The sequence below is a fragment of the Anabas testudineus genome, chromosome 6 (genome assembly GCF_900324465.2).
Source record: "Anabas testudineus chromosome 6, fAnaTes1.2, whole genome shotgun sequence".
Classification (NCBI taxonomy): Eukaryota; Metazoa; Chordata; class Actinopteri; order Anabantiformes; family Anabantidae; genus Anabas; species Anabas testudineus.
In genome coordinates this window covers 20,625,782-20,642,812 of record NC_046615.1, presented here as the reverse complement: position 1 = coordinate 20,642,812, position 17,031 = coordinate 20,625,782, and the positions used below count along the sequence as shown (strand labels likewise).

At 39.8% G+C, this 17,031-nt stretch overlaps 1 protein-coding gene across 3 annotated transcripts in view; it reads right to left on the bottom strand.

Moving 5' to 3' along the window:
* LOC113166145 (transcription factor SOX-6-like) overlaps nt 1-17,031 on the bottom strand; it is an 88,162-nt gene that overhangs the window by 36,601 nt on the left and 34,530 nt on the right. For all 3 annotated transcript variants that reach the window (XM_026366109.1, XM_026366111.1, XM_026366110.1), the window contains 2 exons: nt 15,992-16,202; nt 2,684-2,773 (listed from right to left, as the gene is read on the bottom strand). In XM_026366109.1, the coding sequence (XP_026221894.1) occupies nt 2,684-2,773; nt 15,992-16,202 (301 nt within the window). The remainder of the gene's footprint in view (nt 1-2,683; nt 2,774-15,991; nt 16,203-17,031) is intronic.

Here is a 17,031-nt window from a genome sequence, read left to right as displayed (position 1 = left end):
CTGTGTGTGCCAAACTTCCAGCGTTCCTCTGGGTGACTAAACCCTCTCCTCACTGTCGCACCACAACAAACACTGACACTCGCCTTCCCGTCAACTCGCAGGGCTCCAAGACAAACACGGGGACTACATTTAGTCAAAACAAGCATCATAATCTTCTCAGGCCTGTCAGGTATAAAAATATACCTATATCAAATTAAATCTGTGTACATTCCAGTTTCCTCTATACTCTAGCTGGTCAGTTGCACATGGATAAGAATAAGTAGCTGCAGTGGAGAAGATTTCTCATTTAAGTGACTCTTGAATCTCAGTGTGATTATTGCTGCCAGATGTGCCTGCTCCTGTATCTGACAGCATAATCAGACACTTTCCACGTTTCCATCCATCTGTTCTTATAAGTGTTTTGCCTTTGTATATTAAAAATGTAGATAAAAGATAAAGATGAAACAAGAAATATGTTACAAGCTGAGGATAAAAAACATCTATATGGTGTAAACGGTTTCAAAGTATGTGAATGCTTCAGTGGAAAAACAATAGGGCCATCAGTTTTCTTCACCCTAAAAATGACGACTGAATAGGTTCAGGTTGTTATGTGCAAACACACAGAGCAACAGTTGTGTGGATGTACTTGGGTCGGCCACACCAGGCTTCTCACCCATCAAGTAATAAAGAACTTTGACACTTGAATTCAATCACAGTGTTTCCTTAGACGGGACGCAGCTGGGCAAAGAGAGGCATATGTGTATGTTTGTTCATGTGTGAGTGTGTGTGATCCTTTACGTGCGTGCATGTACTGCTACACATTATATTTACAGTATGTGTAACTGTGTAACTAAGACACAAGAAATGGATAAACTGCACATTCCAGCTTTATGCACAGGCAAACAACAAACTTAGTTTTAATGGTTAGACATGCTATATGATGTTTATAAAAAAAACTTTTGAACTGGTCCTAGAAATTGATTAAGCAATAAGAACTTAATTATGCAGAGCAGGAGGGTAAAGAGAAGCATTTAAGATGCATTTAAAAAGCAACAACAACATCTGATCAGCACTGTTGACCACTGACAATGCTAAACATACAAAAAAACAAACATAAAACTTCGTGACTTTAAAATTGTGGCTTGTAAGAGCAGGAGTAAGATGAAAAGATGTATTTTCATCCTTTATTGACGACAGTATCACACTTAACGGAGGTCACCAGTGTAAACTTAAGATTTCTCCTTCTCCTTTGAGCCCTGACGTGAGCGCTTTTTTATCTTAAAGTCTACATGTCTTCATGTAAAAGGCACAGAGATATGACAAGAAAGAAATCTGCAAGTGTAAAGCTAAGTGGGGAAAGTGATCAAGCACTCAACCTGGCTTTATATCTTATTTAGATTTCCAACTTCATGATAACATATGAGTGGCTATTATGTGAATTACTATTAAATGCTAATGGATCATGCAAGCTCAACAGTTCAAGACCTTTGTATTCTAACAAAACATTTTACATTTATCTGGCACTATCAGGGTTGTCACTTAATGAGCAATCGACACGTAACATATAGCCCAATGGTGCTTTGAGAAAAGTGTTTAAGTAGCATTTCAGTGTATAATTTGTGTGCCTATAGAGAGTAGGAAGAGAGAGAGAGGTGGAGAGTCAGATCTCTATTCTGGAGCGAAAGTCAATGTTGGTGCTGTTCTGCTGTAGAAGGCTCTCTATAGGCCCTTTTTTCCACTTTCCACAGAGGAAATGCTTTTCATTTCAACAGGAGACGATCACAAACGGTTTCTCTCATGGAGAGTAGCTGCACTACTCAGCCAGTAGCAACTAATACGACACACAGACACAATCGCCTGCAGCTCATGAAATAAATGTTTTCAAAAGTTGTGCTTTTTACTGTTATCTACTTTAGACAAGTCCAAACTGAAGCAACACTCGTTTCTCTTCATGACTGATTCAAGTGTTGCAAAATCATGACAGTGTTAAAGTGGTGCTCATCGTTACGGTCTGTTGTGGAATTTTACTCATTCTTCTCTAAGAAAATGCCCAAATTTTCCAAAAAGAGTTTAAAATTAAAGTTCAACTTTATATGGTGAACGAGTTCCTCTGGTAAGAATACGCATCCACCAAAGTGAAGTAAAAAGAAACAATGATAATAAATAGAAATGAATGGTTGATTCACCTGCTTTACTCAACATTATATAATGACATATCATTTTTTCTTAAATTGTCTAAAACAAATTTTTCTTACAATAAAATAAAAGTTGCCCAGTTTTAATATGTAGTAATAATAATGACGATGTTGAAGATATCTAAACTTTACCCTAAATTACCTTTAAATATTTATTCAATCATGAACAGAATAAGAAACCTGTGCTAGTTTTTATTCCTATTATTTAAGTGACTCCCTTCTCTGATGACATGCATTTTATTCCCTCTCCACCTGTCCCAACTGCTGCAGCCACTGAGCTTCATAAATAGTATTTGCCTATGTGGACAAAAATGTTGGAACATGTGCAGCCTCTCCTGTCATACACACACTATTTAATCAATGTTGCAATCTGCTCTTTCTATAATGAAAAGTAGGCCCTGCTTTCATGTGTACAACTCTCAAAGACTGATTTTGTCTGCATCCAGTAAACCCTTACATGTCACTGTGAGTGGGTGTAAATGTAAATTTAGATGTAGTTGAACTCTGACCTTTGACGTCCCCCAGTAGTTCATTGGCGTTCAGACGGTCAACACGCTCCTTCCAGTCTTTGGAGAGGAGTCTCTCCATGCAAGATGGTTCTGCAAAAGACAAAATAATCCCCTTTACCTTTTGCTCACAGACTCATCAAGCATTTGATGCCAAATTTAGCATTAAATTATAACAGTGTCATGTTCTTGAAATAACAGCTATTCAGATTTTGAATCACTATTACAAAAAGGAAACTCATTGTTGTACACAAAAATAAACTGTCACATGCATACCAAGTGCAAGAAGAGGATAAAAGCAGGCACAGAGACAGAGGGCGAAGCACAAGAGAGAAAAGAATCCATTTGTAATTATAAAAAAGAGAACAAGGAACTATTCCCCCTCCTTCTTCTACTCGAAAAGAAAAAAGAAAAATGCTGCAGCCAGCTGACCGCATGAGAATGTCTCCATTATTCTGAGAAGGGGTCTTTTTTGTGACTGTCCTCTTTCTAATAATGTGTCTCATAGCCTCAGGATAATAGACCTCAGAGACACGTGGTCTCATAAGATTCATAAGGTCTTATTTGTTCAATTGAAGTCCTGCTGTGAACTTTACAAAAACAATGGGAACTTTTCAATTCTTCAGGAGGCAGAGAGAACAGAACGACACATAAATGCAGATTTGAAAGCATGAGTGTGTTGTGTGACGCGAAAAGAAAGACAGACGTGCATGCATGCTGTAACTACTCATTTATTATCTCTCAGGTACTCAAATAAAGTAATGAGGGCCCTGGTACTTTTTCCATTTGAAGCCTCGTTCTAATGCTGTGTACTTTTTCCTAACTATTAAATGCAGGCTTTTACTTATAATTGAGTACCAACTTTAAATTGTTGTGTCAGTGTCATTTTTCAAAAGTAGTATTTTGTAATTGCCTATGTATTTGGTGCAAAGGTTTAAATTCTTGGCACAGACCCAGTGCATGCACAGCTTTCACAGGTACACAGCCTTATAACACTGGATACTGTTGTCATATATTATCCTCTTTTAGTGTTTTTTATTTAAACACTATGGCACAGAAATCTTCTTAGCCTATGATTTGCTCCTCTTTGCATGTCTGTATATACATACCAGTGAACACATGTGACGCCAAATCAACCAGGACTGAATTCTTAAATTATAAAATCCAAATACTTCTAATTATCTATGAGAGTGTGTCTTTATGTCAGAGTACAGTATGTAAATTGTCCATGTTTATCCACTTCTTAAACTGTCTGAGTTTGTCTCTCTACACTGGTTTTCATGCCAGTAGATGCACCGCAGATGGTGTCATGGTCATGCAGGGCCCCGTGCCGAAGCCTCCATCACCAAGGATGTTAAAACACGCGCATACACACACACACACACACACACAAAAGGCAGACATTCTTCAGTGCAGTGTGGAAAACATACCCCTGAGGGTTTGCCTGATTTAGAATAGTTAAGTCAGACAATAGCTCATTTGTGGTGCCTTTATCCTGACAAAAGGCGCTATAGGCATTCATAAGGGCACATGGCCTATTGTGAATGGATTAATGTTTGGTTTGTGCATATGGGCCCATTGTGTGGTCATGAGATGCCATCCGTCGTCTGAGCACAACTTCCTCATTGAGTCCATTAAAGCCTTGCATGTTTATGGTTGGATTATGATTGTTGTAAATAAGCTAATGCACCCATCCAGATCACATGGGATGAATGTAAACAGTGGGGGGACAATGGCAGCAAAGGAGGGAGGGGAGCAGACAGCTACAAGTCAAGTCACTTGAAAACTACAGTAATTTCTGATGGTGATTTCCCATATTTGGGAAAAACTGTGGGTATTTCCAGGCAGATGGCCCAAATTGCTGTAAAAATAAGGTAATTAATACAATTTCCCCACCCAGAGGACAATGGAATTCACCCAATTTTTCACAGCTTTATCAGACAAGTGGCTCCACTGGATATGTATTTGTGTACATTTGGTTCATTACAAGACCTAAAGACGCCAATGTGTACTTATTCTGTGGGCCTAGAATAAAACAAAATTAGGAAGTGCAATTTATGAGAGCACTTAGCGAGGAAAATACAACCTGTAACTGCAAGACACATCTGCATAAGTCAACTGTGTGTGTACTCTGATCTACAATTTATACCCCCCGTACTGATAAACAGATCCGACGAGTAGACGGTGGAGGAGGTGGTGAGTGAGGTGTAAGTAGGGGGGAGAAGAGGAAGAGGAGAAGAGAAGACGAATGAGAGAGGAAGAGAGGATGTTTTACCCTAGATGGCTCTCTATCTGTCCCTGTGACCGAGTCAGGGATCAAGTGCTGTTTAGATTTGAGGGTGGATAAAAATTCCTTTCTGTCTGAAAACCTGCTCCTTTATCAACTGAAGGAGAAATGTGGAAGATGGATGGGCTAAAGAAAAGCAGGGAGAGGGAGGATGAATGGAATGAGGAGAGAAGGAAAGGAAGAAAGGAAGCAGTAGAGACATGGGAAGGGAAGCCAGAAAAACAATGAAGTGGAAGGTGAGTTGAGGAGGAAAATGCTTCATCTTCCATAAGTACTCAGTTATTTTAGCTAGAATAGACAAATGAGAGAGAGAAACAAAAAGTGAGGAAGAAGGGAAAAGGACAAAGGAAACAGAAGGTATGTAGTATAAGAAGGTATATATAGAAAATGACAAAGACCAGGAAAAACCATAATTACGTCCAGCTGAGTAAAACTTTACGCTGATGATAATGCGTTTTATTTCTTTTATTTTTTCTAACCCTTAACCCAGAGTAATTGAGTGTAAACCTGACAGATTTTGCATTCAGCATAGAAAAACAGGGAAGACAATCTGAAGGAAGAGACGAATGAGCAATTTAATGAAGTGAAGGAGAGACAGAAGGAAGGTGGAGGAGATAAGAAGTAGATAAAGAGAGAATGTCGTAGTAAATCAGCGCCAAGGCAGCCAGCGAGCTGGTGAGTGTTTAGGGTAAACACACTTTCATCACCTGTCCCTGTGCCATCCTGCCAAGAAACTGTGTTTTGGGTGTTTTACATGAGCCACGGGCAAGTTACTGTGTGTGTGTGTGTGTGTGTGTGTGTGTGTACAGCAGGCAAGCTTTAACACTCCCAAAAAAACACTGCCAAGGGAAACCCAGTGTGCCACAAGCTTCCACTCACACTACATCTCTTTATTTTTTTTCTTTCTTTCTGCATTTTACTTTCTAGGTTTAAAAGTTTCTCATAGAAGAAACTTTTTAATAAAGTGTCCTTCAAGAGTTTTCTTTTGACAGTAACCTCTGTGTTTCTTAATCAGGGAGCCTCCTGGGTGTTGTAGGCACAATAGGTAAGAAGATTTATTGTATGGCAGCTATTCTTCATTATGATTACTTCACAGAGTACTTATTGCATATTTGTAGACCACTTTGGCTCTAAGTACTACAACTGCCATGTGTGTCTGCTGCCATTGTGGTGGAGGAAAATTCAAATTGCTTTGTTGTTTGTTGCTATGACTGCAAAGTTCTTGCAAAATTGACTTTTTTTTTTTTTTGCTATATTATTTATTATATAAAGATATTACAGTTGCTTGCATTAGGAAAATTTGGAAAACTTGGTTCTATGTGATGGAGCAGCTGAAAAGTGTCTGGAAAATGTCCATTACACCTTTTTGGAACCCATATCCATGCTATTTCTCATATGTCATGACAAGACAAGTCTCCATTGTGGTTTTATAGACGTAGCTTGATTTATTTTTCTGTTTGACTTCAGGCAAAAGTTAAATACACAAAAAACAATAACAATTCCTACATTTGTTTTCTGACATGAACTAGGCCGACACTCAAGACGCCAGCTTATTATTCTTTACAGAAGCATATTTAATTCTAGTTTTGTATTTGATGACATTTTAAAAGTCCCTTTATAATTCACTTGACATTTGGATTGTAACATAGTGTGTCTTTCACTCTCTCACACACACACTCAGCGTACTGTGCCAGGGCTCGGGAACTCTTGAGTTTGCAGCTGAACGCCAAGGTAAAGAGAAAAAACTTTAATCTGAAAAATTAGTTAATGTTAAAAATAACAAAGCCTAATGTTCTAGTGGGTGCCTGATGTTTGTGTAACACACCCACGACTAAAAAAAACATTTTGTGTCTTCACTTCACTACTGAATGTGTGTAAATGGAAGCTGACAGCTACACTTTGCACTTCCAAATTTATGTCAGTGGCTGCAGACCCCACAACATCAGACAGAGAAGAAAGAAAGAGAAAGAAAAAGGATATGCAATATGAAAAATAAAAGAGAGGAGGAGAAGAAGTGAGAGGCAGCCAATCAGAAACAGACAGATAGTAAGAAAGCCACCGAGAGACAGAACGAGAGCGAGAGTGAAAGAGAGAAACAGAGCAAGAGAAGCACAGAGAGCAGCTGTCCCAACAGCTGGCCAGCAAGATTGATGTCTCAGTGAAATAAAACTCAACATATGTCCAAACATGAGGAGACAGGCCAGCCAGGAGGAAGAAAGACACACATACACAAATACACTCGCTGATATGAGAAGACGGCTGCACTCGAACGTACATGTGCACCACACACACTGATTAAAGAATGCGAGTACACTGCTGAGACATTTAATTGCACGGAGAAGGTTTATAACACACACGTCACACATGCGCACACGTTCACTGGCCTAGCACCGCTTGCTCTGCGTTGTTAAACCATTAAACTGCAGAGTGGTTAGCCTGGCTGCGTGTTAGCACAGTGTCCATTTCACACACACTATTTTCATCTGTCAGATGACACCCAGATTCTCTTGTCACAGAACATGGTCTGAGAAAGCAGCCAGCAAGCCTGGTGGTGGAGGGTGGGGGGGTTCTGAGAGATAGTGCTGTGTTACACAGCAGCACTGTTTTCCTCTCATTTCATCCACCCCCCCTTTCACACACACATTCTTTTGCTTTTGCTGCCCAGCGATATGTGCAGTGTACTTTACAAAGGGCCACCTGTAGGTGTCACATGTTAGTTTTCCAGTCCCGTCATAATTTTGACATCGAGCTAATGCTGTAATCCAGGTTGATTTATGATGACAAGACTGCACTTAATTTCCTTAGTAAAAGTTTTCACTGCAGTTGTATCATAACAGATACAACAAACAAGTAGTGTGAATTTAAAATGTACTATGAAAATGTGAAAGATAAAGGCCAAGGGAAAGTTCATATTGAAGAGCTGCAACCAATAATCGTGATTATTTTCTTAATTCTTTAATTAATCAGAAAGTCTTAAAGTGTCTGAAGTTGTTTTGTCCTCCTTCTTGTTACTGTATGTTGTTTGTAATAACTAATGAAATGTATAAGCTCTGTAGACAAGAGCATGTTAGTGTGAATTAATGCTATAATGGGATCTATAAAACCAAAGTAAAGCAAGCGAGAACTTGACTGACACTGTAACACAAAAGTACCATTAAAGATCAATTATGTGTATAAATTAAATTGGTATGGAACATAGCAGTACTAAATGTCATTACTTTGTTTTCATTTGATGTGTGCTAATGGATGGACCTGAAGCTTAACGGCAACGCTCTAATTCAGGTCCATTTATAAACAATAAACTTGAATTCCTCATCAATAAACTATTGATTCATATCACAAAAGAGTTCTAAAACACACTTTAAAGGCAATTAAAGGACAGTGAAAAGATTAAAGGAGTTTTTTTTCTTTTTTTCATACTACAGAACCTACAAATTCAATCTTGAATTAGGCTCAATTTTCTTTTTATTTTAATTATTTGAGAATTTCTATTTACCGATCTGACAGAAAACATGATGTAAAGCTCTAACATCAATCTTCTGTATAAAGCTATGAGCTTTTCCCCTTTCACTCAAACTAAATGCATTATGCTTCACCTGCTGCTTGGGGAGTTTAGTTGATCCCCAGTGTTGCCTGGGTGGGGCTTTGATTCCCACTGGGGCAACCCAAGCTAAAAATACAACATACTCGCTCTCAGCAGTGTGAAGTATTTTACGTGATATAAGGCGGCTGCCCTGCCGACGGCAACGGTTTGAAAATCCTGCAGCCTTGAATTAGACAAAGGATAATGTTTCTACTGAAGGTGTGAGCTTAATACTAGAAAAGCCGATCCCTGCTGTGCAGCTTGAGAGGTTAGCTCTGCCCTGCCTTCACAGAGCTGATACCCACAACCACTACAGACTGAATGTTACAGTAGGAAACCACAGGGTGAACGTTAGTCCACTGAAGAAGGGCATAGAGTTAAAAATGACATTAAAGATTATAAGGCCTGATAAAAGTACTCTAACTCTGGAGACATTTGGCAATACATGGAAAGATGGCAGATCCTATTAATGCCTGATTTTATTTCCTAACTATCACCTGTTGTAAGGAAGAATAAAAGACAAACCGTTTTTCAGATATTTTCCAACTACTCCACCTCAGTTGTTTGTGTGAGAGGTAGAGAACAATGGAGTCTGATTGACAAGCTTTAAAACATGTACTGTAGCATGGGCATATGATGCACCAACACAGCAACAAGGTCAATTCACTTTGGATTTAATTAAGTCAAAATGTAAAGTAAAACATCTATTCATTGGTTAATAACAGCGCTTTCATGTTTTCTTCATGTGAAAATAAATTAAACATAAATTGGTCTATTTATGAATAGGAAGAACCTTTTTCTTTAAAAACAAGTTTTGTGTGTATGCGTGTGCTTTTTCAATATCAATCCATTTTATGAAATGCTCGTATTTAAATTGGATGGACCAGCGCATTGCAACATGTTTGTGATGCTGAAAAAATAAATGCAAAAGATGTCACATCAGCGACCTTAACTTATGAATGGGTCCTCAGCTTGCAAGACAAAGATGCAGTTTGGGATTTCTTTACACTCCAACGTGCTGTTACAATTATCGACCTTTAAATTAATTAAAACAACAGGAACCTGAACACACTCTGGGTGCAAAATTGCTTCTTTGTCAAGCACATGTTTTTAAAAACACCAGTTCAACACCCGAGCTTCTGGTTCCACTTTAGGCATCATATATGAAACTTTATCCTACGTAGCACACACGAGCACACCGACATGCACACATGCTCAAAGAGCAATGTGCGGCTCAAACACAATAGAAGCGTTGTTTTGGGTTGAGCCCTCGAGGGATCTGGTGAGGGTGGGTCGTCGGGGTTTGGGTCAGAGAGGGGAGATTGGGGGGTCAGGGAGCCAAATATGAGTCTTGCTGTCCAGCAGTGAGTCTGGGCCAAGTTGACAACCACTCCACAGCTGACCAAAGACAAGACAAGTGGATCCAACGTAGAATCCACCTCCACCCTGATCCTGATCTTGTTGAAGCACATGTACATCAGAAATTTGGCTCCAGCTCATATTATTCCTCGTAATAGAATTTATCCTTTAGGAGCCATCACCACACAGCTTTAATGTGTCTTTAGAAACATGTTTTAAAAAGTGTAAAATCTGTGTTATGATGCATCAAAAAGTTAGAAACCATTCAAAACTAATGAATGTAGTAAAAGAAAGATAAGTGGAATCACTGTCAGCCTTCAGTTGAAATTAGATAAGACACGTTTGTCTGTTTGCAGTTGCTGGTTTGAGGATTTCAGTAAAATTGGGATCCATCTATTTTTATTTGGGCTTATCTTTTTCATTTTTAGACATTTCAGACAAATATTTAAGGAGCAGACCACTTTCACATTATTATTTTTTTAGTTGCTACACATTCAAAATGCAGCAAACAGTTGAAGTCCATATCTTTAAACAGCTGTGTCAAGCACGTTCCACTGGCTTCAAACATGATCTGTCTTGGCTGTGACACAGACATATTTTTTTGGTTTACAGTTAGTATGTTGTCTTTCAACAGATGTTAAATTGTCAGGTGAACAATTTGGCATTTCACTAAAATGCAAGTAGCATAAAAAAAAGACTTAATCTGATTCTTTTGGACGACATTCAAAACTGTTCCAGCATACCACATTGCATGCGCCGGCACCATATGCTGGCTGGCCTGCAGCCAAACTGAGCGAGAGAAGGCTACCAGGCATATCCCACTGACTGTATTTGTAGTCGAGACCCACAGGCTGTGGCTGATCATTAGTAAAGAGATCTCTATCAATTACAGTGGAAGAAATTGTAACCAACCACAAGAGGTCCAGAGGGAGTCAGAGTGCTGGCAGAGCTGACGAGAACAGCACTGATCACCAAATGCAGCTATAGTATGTATAAAAGTAGATTAAAAGTTCAAGATGAAAGAATGGGGCTTATGTTAGGATAAAATACAGCCTCAACACACACTGCTGCCATGTTGCTCCTAATATGGCAAGTTTGGACAGGACTTTGTTCACCAGTGTCCTAAATACTAATCTACAAGCATACACACACAGACAAAGTCTCTACCTGCACACAGTCATAGCTCAAGCTGCCAATCCCATTGAGGAAGGCAAACATGGTGCCAGAGCCAAGACCTTGTTAATTGGCCAATAAGCCTAAATCTCTGGGCCGACCCAACTCGCTTGTTAAGCTGTCATCACAACTACTTCCACCTGAGCGTATGAATCCATAAGCATTCCCACACACATACAAATACATGCATGTCAGGCACACAGGGCTTAAAGGCCTTACCCAAGTTCAGGGTTTCGTCCTACACATGGCCTACAGTATTACGGACAGGTCTAGGCTATTAGCTAAGCTTCTAATTATAAGAAATAATACATTTGTTCTATATTGAAAGAGGAAGCTCACAGATGTTTTTTTCCAACAAACATTTGTTAACATTTGCAGCACTGGTGGTCGCAGTTCACAAGCTGCAGACTTCACATCATTCTCATCCTGCAAATGTACCAGATTCCCCCTTCACAGTTTGAGTGGCAGCAACAGAAGAGATGTTGAAACAGGCTTTCAGCAATGAGAGAGAACAAAGCGAAGCCTGGCAGAATGTTTCTATTGTCACAGAGCAAAAGGGTTAGAGGACGGCTTGGCCTTACTCTGACCTTTTCTGACAGCTGGCAAAGTCATTATATGGGTGATTGGGTACCCAGCTCAGACCTGGTCTAAACTACAGATAAAGTGCAGAATCCTCCAAACTGGGCTTAAACAGGGATCATTTAAGCTAAAGTTCATCTCAAGACAATGAGGTAATAAGTTCTGTTTCCCCAACCAAGCCCCCCAAATCCAGAAATCTCTTGTGTAAAGTTGTTGAATTGAATTTCTGATCATAAGAGATACAGCTTAAGGCCTTTAATTGTGTATTGCCTAGTACATACAGGCATGCACGTTTAAAATGGAAACAAAACAAATGCAGCAAAATAAATACGGGGAAGTAGTTAAACCATGACAGAAATGGAAAATGACTTTGTGTTTTACTTTTAATTATGAGTTATTACTGCCTTCTTCTTCTCTAAAAATACATAACAAGGATTCATATAACAAAATTTGGTTGGATGGATTCTAGAAATGCATTTTCAAAATGAGATATATATTGAATGTCGCATTCGATATATAACTTGAAGCCTCTTTCTATCCAGTCACGCTTTTGTCTCAGAAAAAAAAAAAAAAAAACTTTAATGTGTTGTAGTTGTATAATATTTTATAACTTAGACGGAGGATGGGACCAAATTCCTAATTTAGACACACAGGTGTGTGTTTTATAACCACTCTGCAGCAGCACAGTGGAACGGTAATTGAGTCCAATCTCATTTGCAAATGAAATATGTGAATTGTACAGTAATTTTGAGAGGCTCGGGTCTAAGCAGGGATTAAAGTGATGTTAAGTGTTTGCTAGAGCCAGAGCTGCTCTGGGCACATTAGGTGGCTGACTAAGTTGGCACATAGGCACTGTGCCCATGCCAGGGCCTGTTAACAGTGGGCTGGCCCCTGGTAGGCAAAACAATACAGATAATGATAATTCAGTCATCAAAACTGAGGGAGCTTGATTGCACACTTTACTGGGTTTAATGTCCATCGGGCAGCATCCAAGAACGGTTTGCTTTGGCATTCACACAAATGTGTCCACTCCTGCTTGTTTTTCCTTCTGATATTGAGCGCTCAAGGAAATGAATTCAAATACACAATTGCCTATCAATGCTAAGAGGCAGGTTATTTGTTTTTTCCTTGCTTTTAGTTCCTATTCTCTGTCTCTTTCTTATTTTTAGCTACAAAATGACAGAGGATGCAGGAGTGTTTCCATTCAACAGCATGTCTGGTGCCCACATTTTTCTCCTGATGGTCCCCCATCCTGGCCTTGAACATTTTATTCAGCAACCAGTGCTAAGTGCTTTACCAGTATAGAAGAAGCCTTTTGTATGCATTATGCCTTTGTATCTAAACCTTCACACTGTCGAAGCACAACTCAACATAAATGTTGTTGAGCTGTCAAGTAAACGTCAAGCCTTCACCCTCTTGGCTCGTATGTTGTGAAAGTCCAGGCAAAAAAGGATGTATTTTCAGCAACCAGCTGTGTGGTAATACACCTAGCTGACACAGTCTTAAAGAGTTCTTGATAAAGCTTCTAAAAGCAGAGGCGGGATAAAAAAAATAAAAAAAATCCCACACTGCAAAGCGAGGCCATGTCTATTCATTAGAACTGTCACAGGCTCTTAGGGGTCCTCTGAGCAGCGAACAGCTAACAGCGTGCTGACAGGGGGTGAGCGCAGCGCAAAGGCTAACAACGACATCATCCACACTTTAGCTCCAGGCAACAGTACACAGAGGGGTCAACCATGTTAGGCTAAGTGAGCCCTCGGTGGCTAATAGGCTCGGTTCCATTTGATCATACAGCCAATCCAACCTGGGAGAGCTCAGCTGACTGAACCTTTTTCAGCAGGAGGCGGAGGACGGGGCAAGGGACGGCATTTTTCAGGCTGTAATGTGTTTGCCATTTGAGTGCCAATGATCAAATCTGGTTGTACTGTAAGAGGATTCTGAATTAAACCGTGTTTTGAGTGTCAGTCTAAGTGAACACTGAAGAGGCAGAAAAAAAAAAGGAACGGATGCTGAACAAGCCTGTGGAGCTTTCCGCTGTGCCGCGTTAGAAATACAAAAAGATCTCTCATGGATGCCACATCAGGAATCTGTGTATCAGCCTATTTACCAGGATGGCCTTGCACTCCCGTGTGCATTACATTCCTTTAACAAAACAAAAAAATCTGACATCTTGCCTTTACCAGTAGCACGCAACAAAGCTTTGAAACAGAATGTGAACAAGGTTGGCTGTTGAGTGATTCCAAAAATGTACTGAAAGTCGTTTGAAATAAACAGAAACAGCACATCCCATCATTTGCAGAAAAAGACATAAAAGAGCAATAATACAGCGAAGGAGAGAAAGCTGTAATTAAATGAAGAAGCATTTTTCAAACAAATTAACAAATGAGAAAAAAGGGTGTGGAGATTAATCACTCATCAGATTTGAATGTAACCGTGAGTGAAGGAGAAGCATTCAGCCTCTGCAATCTACAGATCACCTCGTCTCATTTTAACTAAACTCATTAGGAAAAGAAAGTAGAGGTGCCTGTCAATTTCCCTACGCAGACTAACATTGGGCTCAAAATGAAATGCATTACCACAGCGCCACATGAGAGACGCTTTAACAATGGGTCTTCAAGGACCACAGCAATTCACATGGATGTTTACAAGGCCCGGAGACAGCGTTATTATTCCCACTAACACTGTATGATTCTGTGTGCCTGGTTATATTGTACATGGTTATCTTGTTTGTTTTTGTCCTAGCTAAGTGTTTGCAGCTTGATCAATGCCACTTGTTAGTCCTCAGGGATAGCAGCAGTAATTAGCAAAGGAAGAGCTCAAGTCAATAGCAGACTGAGTTTTTCAAATTCTTTCTTTGCTTTTTTTTCCCCAAGGAGAAGAGGAGGTGGGCATGAAATCTGAATCATTTTCAACATCACTGATGGAACATTTAAGAATTTATTTACAAAAGACCTTCGGTGCTGTTGATGTATGTATGTGTCAGATCTTGATCTGATCTTCATCCGTCTGCTGCGGGTGCTACTGGAGCACCACCCAGGACAGAAAAAATATTAATAATAATATCACTTTTTATATTGTTTGGGTGCATTTTAGCCATAATTTGACAGTTAACAGTGAAGAGGGAAACATGAGGAGAGAGAATATACAAATAATATATAATACAACAAAGGTCCTCAGCTACTGTAGACTCTGGCATGTTTTACAGGATGTTTAAGTAAAAATAAAAATAAAAAGAAATCCTGAGAAAACTACATGATGTTTTGTTCATGCATTTTGCAGCAAATGGGAAAATGTGAACCGTCGACCTGTCAGTCAACACAGAAGCTAAGCAGGGTCCAGCCAAAGGAGAAACCTACACATGTGGTGGGAAAAAAATGAAAAGACAAACACTTAAAGCTGTCCCCCAGCATTTCCTTTCACTCATATCCCCTTTGATTTGACAGGAAGATGTCACAACACATTTGAACACACTTATACATGTGCACACACACACACACACACACACACCTCCTCCCTTTCAAACCGGTTTCTGTACTGTAGATAAGAGGCAAAGCATCTTTCAACTAAAGACACTGCACTGTATTACCCCGCAGGCTCTAGCGGCAAAGTTTGGTCCACTTTACTGTATCAATAACAAAGCAAAAGCTCTAAATGAGAGAGATCAAGCGCTCCTCTGATATCATCACAATTACTATGTGCACATAACAGTAAAGAGGGGTGTTGGATGATTTTAGATCTGACTTGCTGTGGGGTGGGAAGGGGCAAGCTGAGGCATGCTGGGAGACTCCAGCGCTTTCCTGTGATGGTGCTGTAGATCAGAGGAGCAGAGGAGAAAGGGAAACCTGTGTTTTCACTGATTTGATATTGTGATCTAACGGCTGAGGGATCTGTCAGCTGTAATTGTAGATGTTCAAAGATCCTCTGTAAGAGGATGTGTTCAGTAAGGGAAACAACAAAAAAAAAAGAAAAAAGAAAGAAACCCAGGTGAGGCTCTTCTGGCTTTATGTGTGAGTGGAGAGTAAATGAGGGACAACAGTATCCATCCATCATATAACACTTGAGATTTTTTTAACAGCTGCACCAATCATTTTATCAGTAGAAGACGACAAGCAAATACAGAAAAAAGAAAGGTTTACGCTGGAGAATAAACAGTTCTGACACTAATACTCGTGACTACTGGTTGCTTGTTTATTTTACTCTTACACAGTGCATTGCTCTGCCTAAAATATAAAAGCTAAATCCTGTAGATTCACATGACAGCAGCATAATTACCAGGAGACATGATAGTGAAAACATACACACATAAACTACCGTTATGATTTTCTCTTACCGTCTTGTTCTGTCTTAGTCAGCTCCACGAGTTTCTTCTGTTTCAGTGTGTCTACAACATCTGCCAGGCTTCCTTTGCGGCGCTCCGGCGTCCCAAATGCAAGGCCGATCACTGACTCCCCGCGATCCCTGAAACACTCCTCTGGCTTGGGTGGAGAGGTAGAGTTAGTCCGGTAGGAGTAGACTGAGCAGCTTTTACTGCTTTCATTCTCCTGGGAAGAGGCAGCAGATGAGGTTCCAGGTTAGACCACAAAGTTTGATTATGATGATTTGTGTCTATTAAAGTAATACAAATACAAATAGTGTCATTTCAATAATTCTCTTTGTACTAGTTGAATCAAAATTTTGTGACCAACAAATTCTAAATGAATCCATATACAATGTGATGTAGACGTGTTTTGCATATAAACATTGACATGAGCAAAACAAAAAGCAGAAAATAATGACTTGACGTAATCTTAATCAAGTCGCATCTTGACCAGATTGTTTGTGTCCCACTGCTGTTGGCTCTACTGGGATATGAGTTAAGAAAGAGGGACAGGAGTTTATATTTATCAAGGAGACAAGCCCTTCAAAATGACCACATTGTCCCACACAACAGACACTTTAGCACAGGTGTTCTAACACTGGGGCTATTTCTGAACGCTTTCTCCTCCTCTTACAGAGTGGGGGGATCTCCAAGAACTTTAGGAGGCTTATGTTTCAAAGACAAGGGGCTTTGGCTAACAGCAGGATCTTAAGACGCCCTTGAAATGGCTCCAAGAAGGGCTGTTGTGCACTTTGTCTTTGAGCAGAAGATGCCTCTGTAATGGGGATTAGGAGATAGTGTGTCACTTGTGGATTGTTCAGGTGTGTTCAGATCCATACATAACGTCGTGCAGCAGTTATACAAGACGCACTGTGCATGCTCAAAGGCCTGATGGTCAGATCAAATTATAAACCGAAAGGTCATATTCATTTGTTGCTGGTAGATAATGAATGTTCAATCTGTCCTTGAGTAAGGCTCTAAACTGGGATCTGGTCTCTTGCTGGATGACACTC